This window comes from Cylas formicarius, unplaced genomic scaffold, assembly GCF_029955315.1.
Source record: "Cylas formicarius isolate icCylForm1 unplaced genomic scaffold, icCylForm1.1 PGA_scaffold_7__23_contigs__length_41026272, whole genome shotgun sequence".
Taxonomy (NCBI): Eukaryota; Metazoa; Arthropoda; class Insecta; order Coleoptera; family Brentidae; genus Cylas; species Cylas formicarius.
The window spans coordinates 39,637,707-39,663,496 of NW_026844352.1; the positions used below are offsets into that span (position 1 = coordinate 39,637,707).

At 38.7% G+C, this 25,790-nt stretch overlaps 4 protein-coding genes across 8 annotated transcripts in view; 1 reads left to right on the forward strand and 3 right to left on the reverse strand.

The window, feature by feature from the left end:
• Window positions 1-17,616, reverse strand: part of LOC132704303 (pecanex-like protein 1) — a 37,271-nt gene extending 19,655 nt beyond the window's left edge. For 2 of the 3 annotated variants that reach the window (XM_060674202.1, XM_060674201.1), the window contains exons 1-9: window positions 17,276-17,616; window positions 17,058-17,209; window positions 15,135-15,221; window positions 14,895-15,082; window positions 14,250-14,840; window positions 7,264-7,599; window positions 7,021-7,210; window positions 5,345-5,652; window positions 2,751-3,165 (exon numbers count right to left, since the gene is read on the reverse strand). In XM_060674202.1, the coding sequence (XP_060530185.1) occupies window positions 2,751-3,165; window positions 5,345-5,652; window positions 7,021-7,210; window positions 7,264-7,599; window positions 14,250-14,840; window positions 14,895-15,082; window positions 15,135-15,221; window positions 17,058-17,209; window positions 17,276-17,446 (2,438 nt within the window). In that variant the 5' untranslated portion in view covers window positions 17,447-17,616. The remainder of the gene's footprint in view (window positions 1-2,750; window positions 3,166-5,344; window positions 5,653-7,020; window positions 7,211-7,263; window positions 7,600-14,249; window positions 14,841-14,894; window positions 15,083-15,134; window positions 15,222-17,057; window positions 17,210-17,275) is intronic. The other variant, XM_060674203.1, reaches the window with a different exon arrangement.
• A 1,315-nt stretch (window positions 17,617-18,931) lies between these two features.
• On the forward strand, window positions 18,932-21,093 carry LOC132704667 (protein tumorous imaginal discs, mitochondrial-like). 3 transcript variants are annotated; one of them, XM_060674829.1, is made up of 7 exons: window positions 18,934-19,157; window positions 19,228-19,436; window positions 19,493-20,042; window positions 20,102-20,295; window positions 20,349-20,562; window positions 20,871-20,936; window positions 20,989-21,093. In XM_060674829.1, exons 1-7 carry the CDS (start codon window positions 19,007-19,009, stop codon window positions 21,000-21,002), a joined length of 1,398 nt encoding a protein of 465 aa, XP_060530812.1. In that variant the 5' UTR covers window positions 18,934-19,006; the 3' UTR covers window positions 21,003-21,093. The 3 variants fall into 3 exon arrangements, with proteins under 3 accessions (XP_060530810.1, XP_060530812.1, XP_060530811.1); XM_060674827.1 differs by having other exon boundaries at window positions 18,932-19,157; window positions 20,871-21,077; XM_060674828.1 differs by lacking the exons at window positions 20,871-20,936; window positions 20,989-21,093 and adding an exon at window positions 20,653-20,824 and having other exon boundaries at window positions 18,936-19,157.
• A 1,433-nt stretch (window positions 21,094-22,526) lies between these two features.
• On the reverse strand, window positions 22,527-23,717 carry LOC132704932 (adenylate cyclase CyaB). Its single transcript, XM_060675274.1, has 3 exons — window positions 23,107-23,717; window positions 22,823-23,050; window positions 22,527-22,770 (listed from the first exon to the last, which is right to left on the reverse strand). The coding sequence occupies exons 1-3, from the start codon at window positions 23,260-23,262 to the stop codon at window positions 22,636-22,638; spliced, it is 519 nt and encodes a 172-aa protein (XP_060531257.1). The 5' UTR covers window positions 23,263-23,717; the 3' UTR covers window positions 22,527-22,635.
• Window positions 23,718-24,444: 727 nt separating this feature from the next.
• On the reverse strand, window positions 24,445-25,695 carry LOC132704287 (nucleoporin Nup37). The gene is made up of 4 exons (XM_060674175.1): window positions 25,424-25,695; window positions 25,187-25,366; window positions 24,771-25,135; window positions 24,445-24,718 (listed from the first exon to the last, which is right to left on the reverse strand). The coding sequence occupies exons 1-4, from the start codon at window positions 25,628-25,630 to the stop codon at window positions 24,475-24,477; spliced, it is 996 nt and encodes a 331-aa protein (XP_060530158.1). The 5' UTR covers window positions 25,631-25,695; the 3' UTR covers window positions 24,445-24,474.
• Between the last annotated feature and the right edge of the window lie 95 nt (window positions 25,696-25,790).

The following is a 25,790-nucleotide window of genomic DNA, read 5'->3' on the forward strand; positions in this document are numbered from 1 at the left end:
TTCTTTTGTCTTTGCGTCAAATAGTTTTTTATTGACAGCATTTTAAACAAGACCCGTCCGAAAAAATGTCGCACATAACGCAGATTGAGTATGGAGCAGTCATAAAGTTTTTGACAAGAAAATGGTTAGCACCTACAATTATTAAAGACAGGCTGAATGGTGTGTACGGCCAAAGTTTTCCTTCGTATTCTGTAGTGAAAGAATGGGCAAAACGTTTTCGAATGGGGCAGGAGTCCCTTGAAGATGATTCAAGAACTGGTCGACCAGTGGGGGTCATAACGGAAGATATTGGTGCGATTGTGGAAGAGGTGGTAATACAAGTATTAGTCGAATCCTGCATGATTATTTAGATATGCATAAGGTTAGTGCAAGATGGGTTCCCAAAAACCTTTCGGCTATTCAAAAACAACGCCGTATCGAGTGTGCGCGGTCTTTTTTGGAACTCTGTGGGTCGGAACCGAAGCCTGCCATAGAAACTATTGTGACGGGAGATGAGACTATCTTCTTCTCTATCGAAAAAAGAATCAATGAAGTGGCGTCGTAAGGGTGAAGCACCTCCAAGAAAACTCACAGTCTTCCAGCATAATTAGAATCTTGACTATTGTTTTTAAACGGTCTTTTATATTGGTTAATGCGTTTCTTGATTGATTGATTGATTGATTTCTTTGTCTGATACAAATTTTAGGACAAGATCCGCATTTCAACCTGTAGACACCTGATTTTTGAGATTTTGGACAAAACTAACCAAAACTAATTTTTACATTAAAATCAGTTGTTTAATTTCACAATTGGGTTCTGGATTTAGAATTATTTAAAGCAAACGGAAATTTGCGGCTTAAAACCTCCGTCTCCAATATCTAATTAACATTAATATTTTGAAATATTACGTTTTTTGTGCTATGACCATGTAAGAGCTTACTTTGCTGGGTTAATCGGTTTTGTCGTCTCTATTTTCGGATAATTGTAATTGGGTCATGTTACCTGTTGGAAATAAAGTGCTATTATTATTATAATCAATAATGAATGCAACTTTATGAGGCTCTAAATGGAGTTTGGAAAAAAGTATTTAGTTTTGTTACATAACATTAGTGAGCTAAACCAGAGGCGATCACAATTGGTGCTTGATTTTATTACTTCTGTTTGTCATTTAAGTTTATGTAACTACTTGCTGATTGATTCAAACGAGCTTCACTAAGATTCTTGGTTGTTGGGAGGATTTATTACCGAACAATATTCAATTTTCTGTGCTGCATCAGCCAGCGAGTAGATAGGTGTCTATTTCATTCTTCTTTAAAAAAAAAATAGCTTTCGTTATAACGGTCAAATTTTTGAACAAACGGCGGGAACAGCTAGAAGCCTTTGAAAAGAAAGCCCTCCAATTCTTAGAGATATTCTTATCGATAAAAAAATCAGACTCTAGATTGGGTCATTCTTACTGCACTGTGACATCATCCTCCGGCCCAAAAATCATCGATTATCAATTCTCTTGTTTACGGAACCGTAAAACCAACTCAGAACCCACAATTAATTAAAATTGATAATTTCCGCATTAACGATATTAAGCGTTGCGTCACAAAATACACTTCACCACGTCCTTCTTTTCATTCAAAACATCATGGACCCCCCCCATCTCAGAAGTGACCAATATAGATTAGATTTGCAAAACGCCAACAACCAGACAACACAAAAGGAGTAAAGCGAACAATAGTAAATCTGCCTTCAAGAAATCTTTCCAGTACTGAAAAACAAATGACTCAACTTCGCCCTTGCCCCCCAAAGGGCACCAACGATGGATATTATAAGCTCCATAGAAATGGTACGACTGGAAGGACCCGAAGCAGATGAACTACGGTGGAAAGTTAGGACAGTTGTTGAGAAAACAAGAAAACAGACGAGGAATATAACCAAAGAGGAACAAGAAGCCATTAAGAACTTGCAAAAGGATAGAAACATCAAGATCCTCCCAGCAGATAAGGAAAACGCTACAGTTATAATGAATACGCAGGAATATGATCAAAAAATCGAGGAGAAGCTTACTAAAGGAAAATACAAACTACTGTCTAGTGACCCTACCAAGATGATTGAAAGAAAAATCTACTGGTCTCTCCATAAATACAGACGCTATAACATTAGAACCACGTTAACTCCGCATCACACCAAACTACCACTCAGACCGATCACTAGTTCAAGAGATTCTGCAACCAGCAGCTTAAGTAGATTTCTACTTCAAATCGTCCAGCCACTTGTAGGTAGAACTTCTTCGTTTGCAAAAAACTCCGGGCACTCGGTAGATATTCTAAAAAACGTGAAACTAGATCCTTCAGACAAGTTTATTAGCTTTGACGTTGAAAGTCTATATACCAACGTGCCCTTGGAGGAATCATTAAGTATTGTCGAGGCTAGACTAAGGAATGATACAAACCTATCCGAGAGAACTTCTCTTGTTTACAGAACCGTAAAACTAACTCAGAACCCAGAATTAATTAAAATTGATAATTTCTGTTGCGTCACAAAATACACTTTACCACAACCTTCTAATAAATAGCACATTTGCCACTATCGTCCTCAGAAGTCTTTACCTGTGACTAATACAGGAATCGGTAACCGAGACGACGCGCTCACGCCCCTCCCTTAGCCCCGCCCCCTTCAAACGGTATATAAGCATGTACAAAGTACAGCCAGTTTCAGGTATGGCTCTCAAGTAGCCAACAACCGACGCAGGACGAATCCAAAAGTCTCGTAAATAGAACCTGAAATGGTTCTTCGGAGGGTCGTCGTCCAGTTTCGCGATGAAATCCGTAGCCGTAACCGGGTCGTAGTTGTTTGACGCGGACGCCGCGGTTCGGTGGTCCGCCGTAAAGTCCACGCTGCTCAGGCGCATCGTGTCCACTATGGTGGACACGGAACTGCTGCCGAGGGAATCGGTGCTGCCCGTACGCGAAGTCCCTTTGTCGCCGAACGTGTAAGTGACGAAATTGCCGTGCTCGTCCGTGAAACAGTGCACCGCCCCGTCGCTGGTGTCGTTGAAATTTTTGGCGCTGTGGGTGCCGTACCCGGCGGACAAGGAGGTGGCGATCGCGTTGTCTCTCTTCGCCGCAGACCGTTTCCTGGACACCCTCGTTCTTCTCGGTCGCGGCCTTTGGCTCTGTTGCGGCGTCGCGTTATCTGGGATAGGCGATAACAAAATGACCGGGCGCGCGAGACATTTTGGAACTATTTTTTTTTTATTAAACAAAAATAATAATAATAATAATAATAAAGAGTGCTCTTGGAATACTAAAAGAATGTCGAACTCCCATTGTCTTTATTTTTAACTTATACAACGTTTCGGACAGTTGTTATCAAGTATAAACTAAACTTAATTCTAAGGCTACAAGGTTTGTATACTAGGCGACGGCGCTCATCCATGACGGAGTCGGGTGTAGTCAAGCGTGAAGTTTTTCAAGTAGAACGCCAGCAGTGGTTGTAGCCGTTGTTCAGTGCAATTTGGGTAATGATATTAAGTTCTTTGTTGTAATTTTCTGTTGAGAGTGGCGTATTGAGAAGTCTGCGCATCAAAGAGTGAAATGCAGCCATTTTGTGTGCATAAGGGTGATTTGAGCTGTTATGTATGACTGTGTCCGTGTGTGAAGGTTTATGATAAATGGAAAAATCTTTTTTTTTTTGCGTTTTCGTAATAGTTAAGTCTAAAAAATTAATCGAGTTATCCCGTTCATTCTCGATGGAGAATTGTATACGATTATGTAATGAGTTAATGTAATTTAAAAGAGTTCAACTGTCTGTTCGTTCCAACAAAGGAAGCAAGGACATAGAAAATAGAAAATAGACAATAGAAAACTGATGTTCTAGTATGATATTTTCCAAATTATCCATAAAAATCTCAGCTAACAAAGGACTAAGTGGGTTTCCCATAATCAAACCTTCCTTAGAGATGTAAATCTGTCCATGAAATTCAAAATAATTTTGGTCTAAAGATACTATTAAGCAATCTAATAAATCTTGTTTCGCCAATGGGTAAACCCGAGTTTCCGAGTTAGGGTGAAATCTACTAAATCTGTCACTCCCATACTGGGAAATAAGTTTTGTACATCATGTTGCGTTAGAAGGAATTTTGTGCATTAATTCAAAAGAATTTTTTATTGCAAAAATCTGTCAAAAGGCATATTTCTCACTAAAAATCTTATATAGTAACAGGGATATTTTAAATTTTAGACTAAAGAAACACTTTTGTGAGTCGCTTGTTCTCTCACATTTTAACTACAGTGATGTAGTGTATGTTTTTTTTATTGATAACGAGTGTAAGTGCCGTATTCAAAGTCGACTTAACTGGCTGAAAATGGAACAAAGAAGAGCTCTTCATTTCAACATATTCGTTATGAAAATTATCCATAACCTCGATTCACCCACTTTGCTGAGAGAGCGGCTTACTCCTAGGAGTACTATCCATTCTGTGAATGTAAGATACAGGCACAGACTAACGATGCCACGTCATCAGAGTGCCTTGTTTCGTGGATCTTTCACATTCAACGCAAGCCGTGTTTATAATTCTTTGCCACAGGAATTCAATAATGAAAATTTATATTCATTTAAAAAAAGGTATAAAGATCATTTGTTACAAATACAGTTTTCCTAATAATCCGTTGCTAATTATGTTATTATCAAATTCTTTATCTTCAAGTACATTTTAGTAGAGTTATGTTGTTCTTCCGATTTTGCAGGTATTTTTCATATTTTAATTGTTGTTCGTCCATTTTTTATTTCAATAAATGGTGCGCAAGTTATTAATTATATAAATAGTTCTTTAGCGGTTCAGTAGAGTAGCTACTTAAAGCTAGACTGAGCCGCTTGTGAGCTATCTGTTTTGCTTTTCGTTGAAAAATATTAATATTGTATGTTGTTTTTTTTTTTTGTAATAGTTGAGACGTATCCAATTACAAAAGCATTTAGGATCAATTGTTATTAATAAAGGAACTAAAATTTCTTTTCACTAAAGTTTATACAACATATTTAAATATTAATTTGTTAACCTATAAGGCACTAGACCGTTCTGCAAACAGAAACGCGCATAAATATTTCCTAAATTAATTTTTTTTCTGTCGAACATATTGAGAAAATTATTAAATTCTAAAATATGACCAACTTTGTGATTTTTTTCGAATACCATAAATAAGCCTGAGAAAAAAATTCTGTAACTCTAGTATTCGTTTTGTATCTTGGGTTTATAGATTTCATTCGTTCTAATAGACGTGGTTAGTGAATCGCAATTCATGATCAATAATAAAAATAAGAGTTTTAAGATCGTAGGCATTGGATTGTATAAAAATGGCCACAAACACACACTCACCTTGAAACGAACTAGTAGATGGACCGTCTTTTTTAGAGTTCAACAGCGCCGACAAAAGAGGCGGCGCGGTAGGCGGCAATAATGTGCTGAGCTCGTTGTTCGAGCCGCTAGAGGACGCTTCCTCGTTTTTACACAGGTACGACTTTTGAGATCCTTTGCGGGGCGTGTTCGATTTGGTTATCTTAAACGATGACGTGGGAATCGCGTCCAAGTCTTCCAGACTAACGCTGTCTTTAATCGGCACCGTTTGCGTCACCTTGTTCTCCTTTAAAGATTTACTTTTCGCATCGACAACGTCGGCCTTGGATCTGCACGAAGCAAAATTGCAGGAATAAATAAAAAGTTTCGTCGATCTTCCCGTCGGCTTCTTCAGAGCCTAACCAAAACTGGCACGCTTGTCTGGATTGCGATATTGGTGAAAGTTAAAGGCCTGAGTCGCGACTAACTTCGCTAGGGTGGCTTATAGGGACATTACGAAAAAAAAATCAAATGCTCAAAGTACATGAAAGAGCCTTGAGACTACAACAAAAAATATCTCTAAAGAACCAAAGAGTCCTTGAAATCATCAATTTGAGAGACGATATTTATTCCCCCCCTTCAGCTCCGCCCCCCTCAAACGATATATAAGCAGATACAGAGCGCCAGTTTCATTTAAGCCGTGGCAACACTGTCAGAAAAGTACCCTGCTGACGACATTTTTAATGCTGACGAAACTGGTATTTTTTACAAAATGACGCCATATAAAACTCTTAAATTTCGAAGCGAAAAGTGTGTGGGTGGAAAACTTTCTAAAGAACGTATAACAGTGTTGGTAGTTGCCAACATGAGTGGGAGAGAAAAAAGAAAGCTGGTCGTGATTGGAAAATCAACTAACCCACGATGTTTTAAGAACATCAAGCGTCATCAAACGTCAAGTCTATGTGGATGACATCGCAAATTTTTGATGAGGAGATACGTATATTACTTCTCTTAGATAACTGCCCTGCACATCCCCAGAAAAAAACAATAAGTGTAATAAAAAGTCTTAAGAGTCGATACAGGAAAAACCTTTTAATGCTAGATGCAGTCAACTTTATTAGTAATCAAACCTTCCTTAGAGATGTAAATCTGTCCGTTAAATTCAAAATAATTTTGGTTAATTGAAAAGAATTTTTTATTGCAAATTGTGTGAAACTTTAAAATATTTACATAAGAAATGGCTGGTCTAATGGGCATATCTTGCTTATGTAATTTAACTAAAGAATATAATATAATTTTTATAACTATTTTGATATAACCCGGTTGGATCGTGTTTGATACATTGGTTTAAGAAAATTGTTGGTTTTTGAAATATATTCTGAAAGAACTAAACAGTCTAATTCTCTATTAATGTTTGAGTGCTGAAGTTAAAGTTGAGCTTTTTCCAGAAATTCAAATTCATTTTTAGAAAATGTTGTGTCTGTTAAGTTATTGTCGGAACAATTGCCATGTGAATATATATAATTTCGTGAAAATCTGAACTTTTAGTTCTTATTTATTTTTTTATATCGAGGTACGGTTTTCACTAGATCATTGGGCCTTCGATGGCCTTCGAATTAAACAAAAAACATTAGAAATTTTTGAAGGAACCTAGTTTTAAATTTTCGAAACTCGAAGATTAATTTTCCGTAAAACAAACCGTTAAAAACGGGGTTTACCTGCTGCAAGCCCTGCATTTTTCCGACTCACTCTTGGGCGTTTTCCTCTCCAAATCCCTCGAATTGGTCAGGGATTTCTTTCGAGACAAGTTGGGGCCGCTGTTCACCGGCAAAGTTTCGTGCAAAACTTTGCTCACGTCCTGCTCCAGGGATATGGACACGGTACCTGATCGATCCTTCCTCAAGGGTTCTGGAATTAAATCAATGACGCTGCCACGTCGTCTCGTAACCTCAAAAAATCACCTTTTCGATTCGTCAATTTGTTGCCCTCATTTTCGAACAACCATTCGAGGTCCAGTTCCGCCAAGCTGGAGCAATTCAACGCCTCCTCAGCCTTGATATTGGTCCTCCTTCTTTTATTCTTTTTCACGTTTTTCTTTCTCACAATGCCGATTTCCCGATTACCGCCCGACTGTTTTCCCTCATCAAATTCGGCACTGATGAACGACGTGCTGGCCATATCGAGCACGCTTTTCGATACCCCCTGTTCCACGGTGCCGTCCTCGGTTTGCTGGTCATCGGTGTAAGGCACGTCGGTGGTTTTTTTAAACTTGACACACAGAAGAGGCGATCGACTGGCTAAAATTACGAAATACCATAGAGAAAACATCGCTATGGTAAAAATATTTTGGCATATAATGACTCCTACTCCCTATAATTCCCTCCCATGCCCTCACACTGCCTTATATTGCTGCACAAGGCACCATGGTGCTTCAAAATAATAATAATAATATATTTACCAAATAAACATTAAACAAAATACATAATACGCAACACCAACAGCCAATGATAGGATTAAAATTACAGTCGAAACTCTATATAGCGAAATTGAAGGGGCGGGCTGCTTTCTTGCATATGTGTTCGGTAATATTTAATTATTTTTTATACATATTTTAACATCGACTTAATAATTTTGGTATGTCAATAAGCATCTCGTACTTTGGCTTGTATTTTCACCATTTCTTCGGGAGGGGCATCTTCCCCATGATACGAAATTTCTCTAGCAGCTTAACTCAATATAGGGCTTGTTGAATCGTTGGTGGCGGTCCCAGATCAACTTCTTCCTCTTGGTGCTCTTCCTCACCCTTTCTTGCTTGTTGTAATATGGCTTCCTCTGTCAAGTCTGCTGTTGTAGGCAAATCCTGATCTATAACCATAAAATCTTGCAACTCCTCACTTGTAAACGTAATTGTTGTTTGAAACTGGTTTATCCATTCACGATAAGAGTGTTGAATTGTTTTGGTTGTCACATTTTTCCAAGCTTTACTAATAAAATTAACCGCATCTAGCATATTAATGGAAAATTTCTCTTCGGACTCGATCATTTCCATTAAAATGTTTTTCCTGTATCCACTCTTAAGATTTTTTATTACGTTCTGGTTTTGGTAGATTTGGAATATGGGGATGTGCAGGAAAGTTATCTAAGAGAAGTAATATTTTCCTCCCCTTTAATTCTGCATCTCTTTTCCGTATCTCCTCTTAAAAAATTTGCGATGTCATCCATGCGGACTTGTTTGCCTTGTAAGTGACCGGCAAATGCTTGATGTTGTTAAAACATCGTGGGTTAGATGATTTTCCAATCACGACTAGCTTTCTTTTTTCTCTCGCACTCATATTGGCAGCTATAAGGTTGTTCGGAAAGTCATTTCGTTTTTTCCCGTCAGATCACTTAATTACGTTTTTTCGAAACCAACTTCACACTTAAGCCGCATAACCATTATATGTCTTGAGAGCTGATATTGCAAGGCTTGTGTGTGAAAAAGTTCTATTAATTCTACGCAGTAGTTTTTGGTTGGTGCCCTTTTAAATATGGAGAGCAATAAGCAGTATTTTCGTCATATTTTACTTTTTTACTTCAGAAAAGGTAAAAATGCTGTCCAAGCGAGAAAAAAATTAACGGATGTGTATGGAGAAGGCGTGTTAACAATACGCCAGTTCCAGAACTGGTTTGCAAAATTTCGATCCGGCAATTTTGATGTCCAAGATGCACCACGGTCTGGAAGGCCGGTCGAAGCTGACAAAGATGCGATAAAGGCATTAGTTGATGCAAATCGGCGAATAACCACACGAGAGATCGGTGAGAGATTACATTTGTCGAATTCGACTGTTTATCGCCATTTGAATGGCATGGGCTTAACCTCGAAGCTCGATGTGTGGGTGCCCCATGTCCTTACGGAGCGAAATTTGTGTCGTCGCGTTGACGTGTGTGATTCGCTCCTCAAACGTCAAGAAAATGATCCATTTTTGAAGCGGATTATTACTGGGGACGAAAAATGGGTTGTATACAACAATGTTAAACGCAAGAGGTGATGGAGCAGAAAAGATGAACCGGCTCAAAGCGTGTCAAAAGCCAACATTCACCAAAAAAAGGTGATGCTCTCCGTTTGGTGGGATGTCAAAGGAATCGTTTTTTTTTGAGCTTTTGCCGGACAATACAACGATTAATTCAGAAGTCTATTGTCATCAACTGGACAAATTGAATGATTCACTTAAAGAGAAGAGGCCCGAATTAATCAACAGGAAGGGTGTAGTGTTCCACCACTCGCCAAAAACTTTTACAACTTGAATGGGACGTACTGCAACATCCACCATATTCTCCAGATCTGGCGCCTTCCGACTACTATTTGTTCCGGTCCTTGCAAAATTTTTTGGATATCAAAACCTTTACCTCAAATGAAGATGTCAAAAACCACCTGAACCAGTTTTTTGCCAGCAAGGACCAAAACTTTTATGAGAGGGGAATTATGTTACTGCCAGAAAGATGGCAAAAGGTGTTGGACCAGAATGGCCAATATATAATTTAATAAAATATTTATTCATTATACGAAAACTGTCTTTCATGTTCCCCAAAAAAAACGAAATGACTCCGAACAACCCAATACTGTTACACGTTCTTTGGAAGGTCAAAATAATAAGTTCTTTCCTAGGTAGAACTACAGCAGCACCAACAGATATTTAACCTTCAGTGGTAGCCGAAACAACATAATAAGTTATACAGAAGCCTGGCACAGAATAACCAGCGGTTTATAAACAGAACTTAAGGCACAGTAACATATTGTCAGCAAGTGCTTCTGATTTAAATTTTCTTTCGATTTTACAGTTATTTAAACTTTTCCTGTAGTTATTCTATTAATAATTGACAATATTTTATCCTATTATAAATGAACATTTTTTTATTGGTTTCATCTTCTTTTTTGCAATTTTTAAAGGTGGTGATCCTATTTTTTATTTTTTTTTCAAAGAAACTTCCACGGACTTTTTACTTTGCGTCGGTTTTTTGCCAATCATCCTGTTGGCTTCTTCAGAGCTTGACTGAAACTGGCTCGCATTTTACTCTGTACCTGCGTCCTTCTGCAAATATTTCAGCGTTTTGCTTCTCTAAGCGCTATAGCTATTTTTTTTCCCGAATTTTTGCCCGTAAATCGGCGCAAACAGTTTGTTTTTATGAACTTAATGGTCTAACCCCCATTGAAAATGTAAATAAAGTCGGATTCACGAAATGTGAGTCTAAAAGTTAAATATAACTTTGAGGTACAGTCTGTTCATAGATATAAGAAAGTGACTAACTGATACGAATTAAGGAAAGACCCGGGCAAGCTGTAAGAATGAAATATGGCCGAAAATAAAATTACAAATTATTTTTATTACCTACTTAAATTACTTAAAATTATCCACATGATATATCAGTATCACTATCGCTATCATCATATTATTTGCAATATGGATATATGATTGTTCTGCTTTTTCTATATGTTTAACAGAATGTGCCCAACTTTGTGGAGGGATGTTAAAAACTTCGGTTTCTATAAGTTTAAGGATATTGGAGTTAACACGGGGAAAAACATCGTTACGTCGAATGGCAGATTTCAGTTGGTGCCAAACATGTTCAATGGAATTAAATATACAGTGGTAAACTAATGTCCTAGATTTATTGCATAATTATCATCCTTTTGTAGGTTCAAGCTTTGTAGAACCTGAACAGTAGCTTGTTGGTATAATCTTCGTGAAAATAAATGTCATTATTAAATATTTCCGGGCTTTTGAGCCGTGGTCCCGAGATTAAACTCGACGTTTCGTCTACAACTGCGGTAGACATTTTCAAGAGCGGCGTTGCGGTAACGGTCGAAGTGTTCTTCCGTACTGCTCTCCGATGACTCGTTGGTTGACCGGAAGATCTGCCGTATTTAAGCGCGTTGTAGTGGGCGTGACCTCGGTGGCGGGCTTGGGTTGAGCTTGTCTGGGTAAACACGTTGTTTTGTTGATGACCTGAGTCCATGTTTTACTGATATTGAGACCTTCTTCTTTTCTATTGAAATTATTCTGATGTTTTTGAATTTCAATAGCTTCTCTGAAAAGACGTGGATAAAAATGTGGTGTTTTGTCCAGTACCTGCGTGTCTTTGAACATGATACGATGGTCACCTTTGTAAAAAGCATGTTCTGCCACTGCTGATTTTTTCGTGTGTCCAAGCCGGCAGTTCCTTTTATGTTCCTTTAGCCTTGTTTCAATGCTTCTCTTTGTGGTACCTATATATACCGAGCCACAGGAACACGGAATGCGGTATATCCCTGGTGAAGAAAAGGCGTCCCTTGTATCCTTGGCAGACCTGAGGCTTTGTCTGATTGTAGTCGTTGGTTTAAAGGCGACCCGAACGTTGTGTCGTTCTAAATGTTTACCGATCCTGTCTGTGACGTTCTTAATAAAAGGAAATGATACATTCCCTTGAACAAGTTGACGGTGTAGCCATGGGAAGCCCATTAAGCCCGGTCATAGCAAATTTTTTCATGGAAAAGTTTGAACAGCAGGCATTAAATACTGCCCAAAAGAAGCCCAAGTGTTGGTTCCGCTACGTGGACGACACATTTGTAATATGGAGCCACGGCGAAAAGGAGCTTCAAATCTTCTTGGCGCATCTCAATTCCATTAACAATAAAATAAAATTTACCATGGAGACAGAAAAGGACGGTAGGTTGGCATTCTTAGATGTGCAGGTAGAAAGGCGACCAAATGGAAAATTGGGTCATAAAGTTTATCGAAAACCCACTCACACGGAACGTTACCTGAACAAAATATATAATCACCATCCGAGACAGAAAATGGGGGTAATAAAAACCTTAATGACAAGGGCTAATCGGATTAGCGAACCCAAGTACCTACGTGAAGAGATTAATCACTTGACCGATTCCCTGAAAAATAACGGATATACCACCTCTGAAATACAAAAAGCTATGAAAAATAGAAGATCTAAGACAAGAGATACGACAAAGGAACCTCAAGGGAATGTATCATTTCCTTTTATTAAGAACGTCACAGACAGGATCGGTAAACATTTAGAACGACACAACGTTCGGGTCGCCTTTAAACCAACGACTACAATCAGACAAAGCCTCAGGTCTGCCAAGGATACAAGGGACGCCTTTTCTTCACCAGGGATATACCGCATTCCGTGTTCCTGTGGCTCGGTATATATAGGTACCACAAAGAGAAGCATTGAAACAAGGCTAAAGGAACATAAAAGGAACTGCCGGCTTGGACACACGAAAAAATCAGCAGTGGCAGAACATGCTTTTTACAAAGGTGACCATCGTATCATGTTCAAAGACACGCAGGTACTGGACAAAACGCCACATTTTTATCCACGTCTTTTCAGAGAAGCTATTGAAATTCAAAAACATCAGAATAATTTCAATAGAAAAGAAGAAGGTCTCAATATCAGTAAAACATGGACTCAGGTCATCAACAAAACAACGTGTTTACCCAGACAAGCTCAACCCAAGCCCGCCACCGAGGTCACGCCCACTACAACGCGCTTAAATACGGCAGATCTTCCGGTCAACCAACCAGTCATCGGAGAGCAGTACGGAAGAACACTTCGACCGTTACCGCATCGCCGCTCTTGAAAATGTCTACCGCAGTTGTAGACGAAACGTCGAGTTTAATCTCGGGACCACGGCTCAAAAGCCCGGAAATATTTAATAATGTAGTTTCTGGCCGTGAAATCCTAACATCTTTGATAAAATAAATGTCGTTATTATACATGTAGTTTTGGATTGTTGCTTTTGTGTCACATGAGGAAGGGGTTTTAGTCAACCGTTTACTATGATAACTTGCCTTGTCCATTACAATGACGCTATTAGGATGAATGTTTGGAACTAGTTTGTTTTTAAACCAACTTTCAAATAAACCAGAGGTTGGGTCTTCATGGTAATCCAGAGAAGAATCTTTAATCTTTTTTGCAGAAAGAGAAAGTCCATTTGGAATCAACCATCTTTAGAGCCAGCATGCAAAGTAATAATTCTTTTACCTCTTTTTGATGGCGCGTTTGTTTTACACTTATCAGTTGAGCCAAGCCAACCCTTTTCCGGGGTATCATAAGGGTCGAACCAGGTTTCATCCAAGTAAATAATTGGCCTTTGTTGTTCTCTGCAAATCCAAATTTTTTCTAGATTTTCCAGTGGCCATTTCCGAATTCTAAAAGATTCCATTAAAACTTGCCTTTTGTCATTTTTTTTTAAATCTAAAACCCACTTCCATAAGGTAGTTCTGCCACATTTAACACCCGTTTCATCTTTTTCAAGCCTCCTAATTAAGATATCTAATGTAGACACGCTTTATTCCTCGTATAACTGGTAAATTTTACGCCGTATTATATTTTGATCACTTTCATCTGCACTCGAGAAAATGTCAGCGTCGCTTCTTTTTTTCCTCGCTGAAATGGGATTATTCACAATTTTCCATGCAGGTGATGTTGGAATTTTCGTCAATGTGGCCGTTCAATGAGAGTCAAATAAACATTGTCTATAACTTCCTCAATAGAATAGTGTTTTCTACATTTGGGCGGGAGCATCTCCTGATATACACTAGACTCGAACATATTTTGCATAAGTCGCACACGATTCAACACACGCTGTATTACACACGAAATAAGAATGGTTACTAATAAACTAAATTAAAAAAAAAAAAAAAAAAAAAAAAAAACTAAGCAGTATACCAAACCAAAGAATATTAAACACAGGCAGGTATAAAATTATTTTCTATTACAGACCACAATTTTACCTGAATTTAAATTCCGAAACTTTAGGTGATAATCTTAATCTTAATGACTACCCATGGATAATCCCATTCAAAAGCAATTGGTCACTTTCTTATATCTGTGAACAGACCATAACTAGCAACTAGTTTTTGTGTGTCAGATCAAAAAAACAATCGTTTTTTTTTTGTCCACCCACCTTGATTGTTTTCTTCATAGTCCGAATCAGAAACGTGAGTGACGGACTCTACGTCAGTGTCCGGACCGTGCGAGGTCTGATGCTCGTCCGATTGTTCCGCTATGGGATACACGATCTCCGAGCCGTAATAGGGGCACAAATTCAAATGCTGATTCCTCACCAAGCTAGTGCTCGGGGGCGGCAGCGGATTTTTCCCGTTCTTGCATCCTATTACCTCCAAGCTGTTGGGATGGGCTTGTAACGTGGGCGGAGGACAACAAACCTCCAGGGCGGCGGACTTGAACCTTCTCACCCTCTTAAAGAAGTTTTCAGAGGTCAAAGCTTGGTTCGGGTTCATATCGACGTAAGCCAATTCCAACGAACCGGTCGCTTTGATATCCGTTTCGGCGGTCACGGGCAAGAAGTTCGGGCTGCTGCCCGCAAAATTGGAATGCCTCCTGCCCGCGCCACCAGGAAGAACGTTATCCTGATCGCAGGAATCGGCAACCGAAACCGGCTCTTTGTGCCTCTCTGACGTGTTAGTTTCCAGAGTCGCTATACCGGCTTCGCTGCTCTCCGAAGAGTTTTTCCTATGAACTTCAACTTTTAGGTCTGAAATGAAACGTTATAGACGCGTGTAAGCCACCGATGGTTGCAAAAAAGTACCTATGGTGCCGGGAAACTTTTTCTCGCAATCGACAACAGTGTCCAGCGGGTGCAGTTCGGTGGATTCCAGGCTATCGGTGCTGGGTATGATTCTAACTTCATCGAAGCCGGGCAAGGAAGACGAGGGTTGATTTTGCCCCGTCCTACCGGACATGTCCTGCAGTTCGATATCCGTATCGGTCCTATTACTTAAATAAAACAAGTGTTGAAAACGTCAGGAACGTTTTGCGCCCATTTTACCTCAGCACAAAAGCAATGTTCGCTAAATCGACGGTTTTGTTGCTGCTTTTGGAGGACAGATCTTGCAGTTCGATGCCCTCTTCCTCCCTGAAATTTAACGGCAAATTCCGTAGTCAGTACAACCAATTTTTTTTTTATTTTAATTAATAACTACTAGAACTATAGAGGCCCTGCTTATGCTGACAGTACTTATGAAGAAACTATGTAAATTTTGTTTTAAGAAGGTCCATTCATCGTGCGCACGCGCGAGATTTAAAATTTCGTATTTAACCAATGACAAATTCTGTCGTAGGACCCATAAGGCCTTGCGGCTTTCAACGAACAACATGGCCGCTGATAGATCGTCGATGTTTGTATGCGTACTTTTGTACAAAAATATCATAGCCACCTGCTGATGACACCGCAGTTGTTTATAGTAAACTGGACCGAACTGAAGTTACTCATGAAACAGGACTTTATCACGCACTTGTTACTTTCGAAAATCGATGAAATCGAATTTTTCGAAAGTATCTGAGCTCGTTTAAAAATTTTATATCTCGGTAACGGTAGGTTCTATGGGATCGCCGTTGGTACAGAAATGATCACCGTCGAAAAAAACAAATTTTTTTGTCTGTCCGTTTTCCGTTCTCGTCTTTTGGTTTTTCCTGGATAACTTTCCAACCGCTGGAGCTACGAAATTGAAATTTGCATTGTTTTTAACCCTCCACGAAGCACATAAGTTTATAAGAAATGATCCGACGCCGGTATCCATCATTTTTTCGCGATTTTCGACTGGTTTTTGGACCTTGCTATGCAACACGATAAGCCTCCGAAATTTGAAGTGATCGACTTCATATTTGGCACATATATGCGGCTTTGCCCCGTGACGGAACCTATAGAAAATAGGGGGGCTGGGGGGTTGGGAAATATTAAAAAAAAAATCGCACGGTTTGCAAGACCGAAAAAATTCTTGAACCAGAAGACGCAAAGGAAACGACCCGATAAACTTTTATTCTAGAAATTTTTTCAAAAATATAGAGGGTGCGCCGCAAATTAAAAAAAAAACTGAAAAATGGGTCCCCCTATTAGTGAAAATTGCAAATCTGTGTTTTAGATGTCAGTTTCTTTTACATGACGATATAGCCCATACAGACAGCTTAAACTTTTGTATTTACGGTTTTTAAGTATTGTACACGGTGTTCGCGATATTCCGTGCAATATTAAAAAACATAATAAGTACTCCAAATTTGCAGGTACCGACTTCAGACTTGGGAGAGAAGTTGAAGTCTGGACCCGCATTCAGACTCTTTAAATTGGGAGCAATAAAATAACGCGAAGTTTTTTTTTTAATTTTTTAATTTTTTTTTGTGGTTATTTTGGCATCCAGGTTTTCGTCTATCTCATACGCTGTTCGAGATATTTGCAAAAATCTAAATGAAAATCGTCATTTCTCGCCCTCAATCTAGACGCGATGACGTCATTTACTATTACCAAGTACTGCATGGTTTCAGAAAGCAAGTATTTTTTTGAAAACCATTTACAAATTTTTAAATAGGCTTATTTGACTTTAAAGAGCCTACGACATTTGAACTATCAACTTGCGTTTATTTGAAACTAAATCTTAATAAGCCTTTTACTGCTACTTCAGTACAGAAAATTTATATTTTAATAATTAAATTGCTGTTAAAAAATTTATGAACAATAATTGCTATATCCATTTTATTGTATAATACACAAATTATAAACTTCACTAGTGTGCAAATAACAAAAACATTTAGTTTAATTTGTCAACTATACTCCATTTCTAATCAAAAAACCTATTTATAGAGTTGTAGCGTGATTACTTTTATTCTTTCTATTGTATGCAAAAACCATCAGAAACTTGTTTAATCATCACTTGCAAAATTTACATTATACTCTGCGGCATTAAGAAACTATTTTTACCTTTTTTGGCCATTTGCGGACGTAAACTCCCTGACACATTCTTTGGTATCGTAGACGTGATGCAAATAATAGTTGGCAAACTTAACGAACGCAAATGCGATGGCAACCAAAGAACAATAAACGTACCATACAGCTTTGTTCGGCGGCAGATACTAAAATTAATTTATTACACAAATAATTTCACTTATAAACGGACCAAATATACTAGATCAACTTACTACATATATCGAAAAGGGTAGGCACAATAGAAACATCCAAATATATAAGTGAGCCGTGTTGCTGAATACATCTTGACTCGGGTCGTAAAACCAGCCCCCTGTTATCGACGCCCAAACTCCTTGTCTCAAAATTTCCAAAGTTTGGGACCCCATCGACTGCTCTTCCCACATTATAACTGCTATTCAAGTCATTTCTAGTATGGCGATCGAATTGTTTGAAATGTACGAAACAAATGCAATGTTATTTATGCTAAGGGTTTACTATTTTGGACATTTTCTCCTTAGACAAAAATGTATTGTTAGCAATAACATACAAAAACACAATGTGTTCATACCATAGATAAATCACTATGGTCGACAGAAAACATATGATGCTAAGATCAAAAAAGGTACCGGAAAAATAGAAGCCACTTGCCACAATTTTGCATTTTAACGGTTTTTTTTTGTGCCAGTACTTTATCAAGCAAGCAACTTACAAGCAGGTATTAAAAACTGACACAGAATATTCATAGTGGGAATCGAACACACAACCTACTGCAAGTCTAGTTGGCTTTGCCAACTGAGCCATCCTCTGCCTCATTTCAACTGGGTTATCCCCCAAAAAGTCGTTATGTAACGATGCCGATCGTTAATTAAATCAAAGTTTAAAAATATATAATACGTTAGGTCAGTCGAGATTAGTTACTAAATAAACAAAGAGAAGTGGTTAATTAGTATATTATGCAACAAGTGCGGTAAACGGCTTTGACACACGAATTTATTTAACACGAGAGGAGTGCAGCGGAGCGAGTTTTTAATACCGTGCTGCATACTATACTTTTTCCACGGCCGTTAGTTTTTGGTTATTTACATTTTCGCAAAACAACACAAATACATTCACTGATACGACCGTCAGAATTGACAAACGTCAAAATTCAAAGCTTGGGAAATATCTCCGAAAAGATCCGATTGCTCCCAAACCCGTGCGACAAAATCCCGCAAATGTCCGAAGTGGCTCGGATTCGTGGGAAACGAAACTGACGTCGTAAAGCGTCGCTTCCCGCACGCTGGATCGGTCCGTAATTAGGTATTTTATACACGGGACTAGAAAATAGTATAATATGCAACAAGTGCGGTAAACGGCATTTGACTCACGAGTTTATTTGACACGAGCGGAGTGAGTTTTTAATAAACGAGTGACTTAAAAAGTTTAACGAACGTGTTGCATAGTATACTTTTTCTACGACCGTTAGTTTTTGGGTACATTATCGAAAAACACGAATACATTCACTGACATGACTATCAGAATTGACAAACATCAAAATTCAAAGCGTGGGAAATATCTCCGAAAACATCTGATTGCTCCCAAACCCGTGCGGTAAAATCCCGGAAATGTCCGAAGTGGCTCGGATTTGTTGGAAACGTAACTGACGTGGTAAAGCGCACGCTAGATCGGTGCGTAATTAGATATTTTATAGATGGGAGTAGAAAAAAGGCATTTTCTAACCTTAGCCACTTTAGCCTAGTGTTAAGTGGATAAATTATATGCAAAAATATAGTGTCTTTATTCGCTTGTTTTATTACAGTTTTTGTTAGCATTTTTGAACACTTATTCCAGAAGGTTGCAGCATTTTTTAAGTTGTGCTGGATAGATTAGCAGTCTGTGGTCACAGTATATTTTCCAAAACGACAATTTTATCATCTTAAGGGTTAATCTGTCAATTTAACAATACGGAATTCGGAACATGTAGGATGGCCGCGACGCGAAATATCGTAGCTAAATTAAATAACAGGCACTTTTCCGTATTTGTTGTCCCACAAATTGGGAGGACGACGCGATTCTACCAACATTATCCAAATCTACGAGCTTGCGATGTGTCCTTCCTGAATTATCCTCAACAAAGTAAGTTATTTAACCTCGATTTTGTTCGCAGTTCCGCTAGCCCGAGATCTATTTCGTTCGTACGTTCTAGGCTTGGTAGCTAGTCATAGAACGTTTCATACCGGTTCGAATCTAAACGCAAGACGTGACTATTACGAAATACTAGGAGTAGGCAAAAATGCATCCGCATCGGACGTTAAGAAAGCGTATTACAAACTTGCTAAAAAGTACCACCCGGACGTAAACAAGAACGACCCAGAAGCACAGAGAAAGTTTCAAGAAGCTTCCGAGGCTTATGAGGTACATTTGTTGTCCTTTCTTTTAAAAGGGGCCCGACTAGGAAAGATATTATTTAGATTCTGAGCGACGATACTAAACGCAAGCAATATGACACGTGGGGCTCTACTGCGGAACAAATGGGCGCGGGCGCAAACGCCGGTAGGGCATCGGGACCTCAAGGGTTCAGCCAGTCCTGGTCTTACCAGTCCACAATCGATCCCGAGGAGTTGTTTAGAAAAATTTTCGGCGAGGCTGGTTTCGGCAAAGGCTCTTCTCCGTTCGAGGACTTTGCCGAGTCGAGATACGGTTTCGGCGAAGCTCAGGAAGTGGTTTTAAGGATATCTTTTAGTCAGGCGGCGCGGGGCACCAACAAAGATGTCACTATTAATGTTGTAGACACTTGTCCCAAGTGTAACGGCAGTAGGTGCGAGCTCGGTACCAAAGCGACTAAATGTACCTTCTGCAATGGTACCGGCATGGAGAACATCACCACGGGACCTTTTATCATGAGGTCAACGTGTCGGTATTGTCAGGGCACTAGGATGTACATCAAACACAAATGCATAGAGTGCGAGGGCAAGGGCTCGACGGTGCAGAGGAGAACCGTCACCATACCGGTCCCCGCGGGTCAGTTTTCATTAATTTGTTTAAATAATGACGTAGTATAATTTAGGCGGGATTTTCAGGTATCGAGGATGGTCAAACTGTGAGAATGTCGTTGGGCAACAAAGAACTGTTCGTTACCTTTAGGGTGGACAAGTCTGATTACTTCAAAAGGGACGGTTCCGATGTTCACACAGAAGCGGAAATATCCGTTGCGCAAGCTTTATTGGGAGGTTCCATTAGGATTCAAGGACTGTATGAGGACCACGTCCTCCAGGTAACCTCGAACAATTAACAAGGAGCAGATGTTAATAGGTTATGTACATGCAGATAAAACCGGGAACTTCGTCGCACACTCGAATTAGACTGTCCGGAAAGGGCATGAAAAAAGTGAACGGATACGGCAACGGGGATCACTACGTGATGCTGAAAATCAAGGTGCCCCAAAAGTTGGACGAAAAACAGAAAGTCCTGGCCATAGCGTACGCGGAACTCGAGAAAGACACTCCGGGCCAGATATTTGGGATCGCCCAAAGAACAGACGGTGAGTTCGAAAAATCATAACCAAACCGATACGATTTTTGAATGTTTCAATTGGGCGCATTGACGAGCTTCTGTTTTTGTTTCTCGACAGGAGAGAAAGGAGAAATGCCGTTCGCTGGGTCAGAGGCCCAATCGAAACATTCAGAAGAGAAAGAGGGAATTTTGGCAAAAATAAAACAGGCCCTTTTCGGATAATTCCCGTGGCGCTCTATAGAATTTTTAAGGCTAAAGTATGACGCCGATTCCGTTAATAAAATACATGTTACCGATTTCGTATTTTATTTGAAGCGAAATGAAATTTGTTGTTAGGTTCGAAAGCGCATCTCCACAAGGAACAAAGCGCCACTCTCGATGCGATTAGATTAATTTTGGAAGGTAAGGAGGTAATTCGAAGTGATAGTAATACTGATTCGACGAAAAACGATAGGAAGACCGAGGTGAGCGACGGTGTGGAAGAAGACGCGGAAATTCGGCGGTTAAAAAAGAAGAATTAAGATTCCACTTAAAGATAAGCGAGTCGATTGTAAATAAATCTTAAAAAGTTCTTGCCTTTTCGTTTTTGTCACGGACTTTCCTCTAATCCGACTTTCGGGATCGATTCATTGTTACAAATAACCATTCAACTAAACCAATGAGAATACACCTAAAAGAAACTGATATTTGACGTATGTTTACGGATTAACAGATGGAATACATTCTAAACGTACATCGACATCATTGCCGTACTTGATCCATGACCATGTGACATACTTTGCCCCACTGTATAGTAGTCGGCAGAGTAGGGCAGACCATCAAAATCGAACTTGATTTGTTTTAAAAATATAAACTTTATATATATTATGTTTTTTACATTATTACATACAGGAAATACGATGGCACTAAATACACAGAAATTATCAATAATTCTGTACGATTTTGTTCAAAATTAAATTGTTTCTCTCCCGGACTCGTGACCCACAAAACTGCAGAATTGAGAATCTTGAATTTTTGAAATTTACAGGAAAATCATTAATTCCTTTTTTTATTACATTTATTATGGCTGTAACATTTGCCACTCTTAAATTTGATTTTACTTGGTGCAACAAATGTTCTGCAGGGTTGAGTATTGCTTTAAATGGCATATGAACTTCCGTAGAACTGGAAAAACTATGCATTTTTTTTAAAGTTCCATTCATTATGCCCAAGACTTAAAATTTTGTTTTTAAACAACGATCTTCCGGCATTCAACTACCAAGATGGCCGCCGTGTGAATGCGGTATTTTTGCGGAAGTATTTTCTCAAAATATGTCCAGAACCCATAAAATCTTTAAGCGAAACTAAGTGCGTGAATATCGTTATTTAGAAAGCAAATGGCGCGAAGTGCATGTTTCTAAGTGCAATTTGAGCGCACGCATGTAAGATCTCTTCGCATACATTTTTACAGTAGTAGGGCCACTACATTATCTCTATAACCTTATTTCATAGCCCTCTGAGGTTTATCGATGTTATGGTAATTTTCGCCATAGTTACATACAAACTAGATCAGAACTTAATTTTATGTACAATCTTGACATCGAAGTAACGTCTAGCCAGCCGGCGAACTTAGCTCCCGAAACTATCGACATGTCTTTAGTAGGCCCTTCAAACGTAAAACTAGTTTAAATAATTTACCTGCATATAGATAATATAGTGACCCCACTGCGGATCCGCCCGTTTTCCGAGAACATTTAATGATATTTTATAAAAATGCTGCATTCAAAATTATGTTGGTTGTCAAGGTCGTTGGTTAAAAACGAAATTTTAAATCTCGAGCATGTTGATTCTCATTTTTTTCATATTTGCTTCAAGAAGAAACAATTCGGGAGCAAAGCAGGCGAGAAGTTTTTTAGGATTGACAGCGATAGATGGCGCTCGTTTAGCAGTAGTCTTACCTGTGTCAGTTTTATTTCCCTTGGTATGGCCCAGGAAGAAAACAAAAATGTTTGAATATTGTAATATTTAATCCGGGTCTTTTCTATTGGGTGGACCAATATGTAAAAATATACAATCACCTGGATATAACTTTTTTAATAAAAAAAAATTAAAGGTAAAAAAATTACTGAACAGGATTTTGAAGCATATCTGCATAGGCACCACTCAATAGATCTGATTCAGCGATCCCCAAGCTGTTCATAATATTCTGAACAATCTTTTGACCATCATCAAGAGATTGGTCATCATTCAACATACACTGGAAATCACAAATTCAATGACAAAAATAGAGATGCTTTAGAATCACAAACCTCTAATTCCATAAAATCTCCAAGCCCTTCCACGTGGTCAATGTGAACCCTCGTCTGACCTACGATATACAAATATCTGGTTTTCTTAACATGGACCTTTGAACCCAAAGCCTTGTCTAACACCCTGTGAAGGCTTTCGACATTTTCACTAGCCACCGCGGATTTTTCGTAAGAACTCAACTTGGGCCCTTCTACATCCGGCCGATGGTAATAAATTATTTCCGCACCCTGTAACCGCCAACATTACCAATAACGCGACTTGAAAATGGCAATCTACTTATTACTTGTTCCATTCTCCGAAGTTTAAGTCTGCCGTTCGGCGCATTGTAAAACGTATCGTGCTGTTTGATCAGAGTTCCCTCCGATCCCGCTAGCTTTTTCGCTTTTTCAATCAGGCGGACCATGTCTCCAACCTTAGCTTTAATTTCGATGTTTCTCATTCTCCTAGCAAGTACTCGCCCGAAACTTTTTTGTTTTGCAAAAACGATAAAATTCACACGCACCAGCGAAAAAAACACTAGCTACTAACAGACAAAACTAATCTAATCCATATGCTTAAAAACTGATACCCGGCTTCGCGATCATATGTTGCGAATAATGCGTAGTATAGAAGTTGGTCGAAATTAATTTAAAACGATCACTTCAAAACAAAGGCGGTTTATTTCAAACAACAAATTTTACAATATTTATTGTCATTTTCTACAGAATTCGGACCTCCGCACAATCTATTGAATAACCAAACTTCTTTTGGTGACATTTCCTCTGAATACAATTAAACGACTTCTGTTTTGTGATATTCGTATTTGCTGGTTGTTATTTTCATCGTGCACAGAACTTAAAACTAGACTTGCTTTAGTACGCTCTAACCAAAGGTTTCTAGTTTTTCATTACTAAAATCTTAATAGTAGCGAACTTAATTAATTTTTTTTTTGGTTGGCATTTCTAACGTAGTAGTGCTTATATTTATTACCTTCCCAACTATTGGCAACACCGCTGTCAGCTGGAACATGCAACCGTTTTTGCTTTGTTTTCGATTAGTTACATCATATATTTACTAGAGACGCCGAAGCTCTGTCTATACCAGTAATAGAGGAACTTAAAATTTTGTTTTTAACCAATGACCTAGCGGCATTCAACATTCGAAATGCATGATTGTTATGGCATTATTTTCTCAAAATGTGGCTAGTTCCCGTTGAATGAGTTGAGTATGTGGCAATCGCGGGGTTTCTGGATGTTCTATCTCTCTTCATGAGTGAATCAGTTGCTCTTATTCCTGTATACATAATTTTTTTCAATCCAATTCAATTTTCTGCGATGCTAAAGTGTTAAAAACCATTATAGACTTATTCTGAATAGTTTATGATGTTATCCACATTAAAGCTGGGGAATTATTTATTTAGTAGTTATCTTGCCCTTTGTTTTTAATTTTTAACATTCTTATCCCATAAAACTAATTTGTATATTATGATCAAATTTAATGCCTGATAAATCCGAAATTAAATTTGATAATACTTACCTTAACATTTTATCTCTCCTATCTTTTGTGATTGAAGTAAGTTGAGTACAAAACATTTAAGAATTATAAAACACCCTTGATAAGTGATATAAAAGGGGCAAAAGGCAATTAACTGATAACAGTTTATTAACTAATTTTAATTAACCTTCCAGAAACACAATTTCGAATCATCTCCGACACAAATCAGTGGGTAATGGTAATGCCATTGAATATTTGTCGGAAGACAGACAGAAACGCTCAGTTTGATGGTCTGCGTCTTGATATGAAAAACTTTTAATGAACCCTCCAAACTATTTACCGTTGCATAAAGTTCTTCGTGCGGAGAAAATCTGACTTGACCCCCGTTCTCCGAAAACACTAAATTGCTCTGCTGTGGTAAACTGAAAAGAGCAAGAAAGTTAATCTGGTCACTTTTGGTTCAAAACTACTTACCATGGTTTGCTCAGATCCCAAAATAGCACTTCACCGAGCTGCAGCGATGCCAACACTAGGCTTTCGCTCGGACACCAATGCACCGAAGTTAGGGACTTTGCAAAATCCAATGACAAAATCGGAGTCTCCGATTCCACATTGTAAAATTTTATTAAACCAATTTTTTCCCCCACGAGCAGTTTTCTGGCGTCAGCTGCGTGCCATGCCACGGCAACTACAGCCGAGCTCAAATGCAAAGTCAGTTTTAGGTTATACTTTCCAACGTACCATACTCTAGCAGTGTTATCATCACTGCCTGAAGCTAGATATTTGTTTTCTGTATTGAACGAGACATCGTTGATGTAGCTGGTGTGTCCACTCAGGACCTGTATGGGAAAATCGCAACAGTATATTAAAGCAAAAACTGTGTTACTTACTCGACACACGCTTTTATCCTGCAGGTCACCTTGAAAGACTCGAATTTTATAATCAGCCGCTCCGGAACAAAATAAAACTTCATTGGGTACCACATTAAGCGATGTATTAGGTGAAAGACTTAGGCATGTGCATCGGGCTGGGTGACCAAACTCTGCAAGTTTGGTTACCTGCAAGGATTCCTAAAAAACCTACCATGTTCTTACAACAATTTACATTGTAACATGGAGCTTGTTTACTTGCAAGGTAGATTTGGTTAAAAGAATCCTATGTTCAAAAGCCACTAATATAATCTCTTTCGTCCACTCGAATGGCGAGCAAAGTATCTGATATATTTTTCCATATTCTGAAAAATCCTTAACGTACGCAGGCTCATTGACTTTCGCTGTTTTCCGTTCTAAAATACTCATTGTAACTCGAAGCAGCGCCAAAACAAAAAATGTCATAGACCAAAGGAAATAGACGTTGGCATCACGGATAGTCAACTCTTAAAAACTTGACATTCCCGTCTACCAAATGGCCATTAAACATTACGGACGCTGTGAAAACCAGTAATTTAATTACTTTTGATTCGATTACTGTCATCTATTTCAAAAATATTGTTAT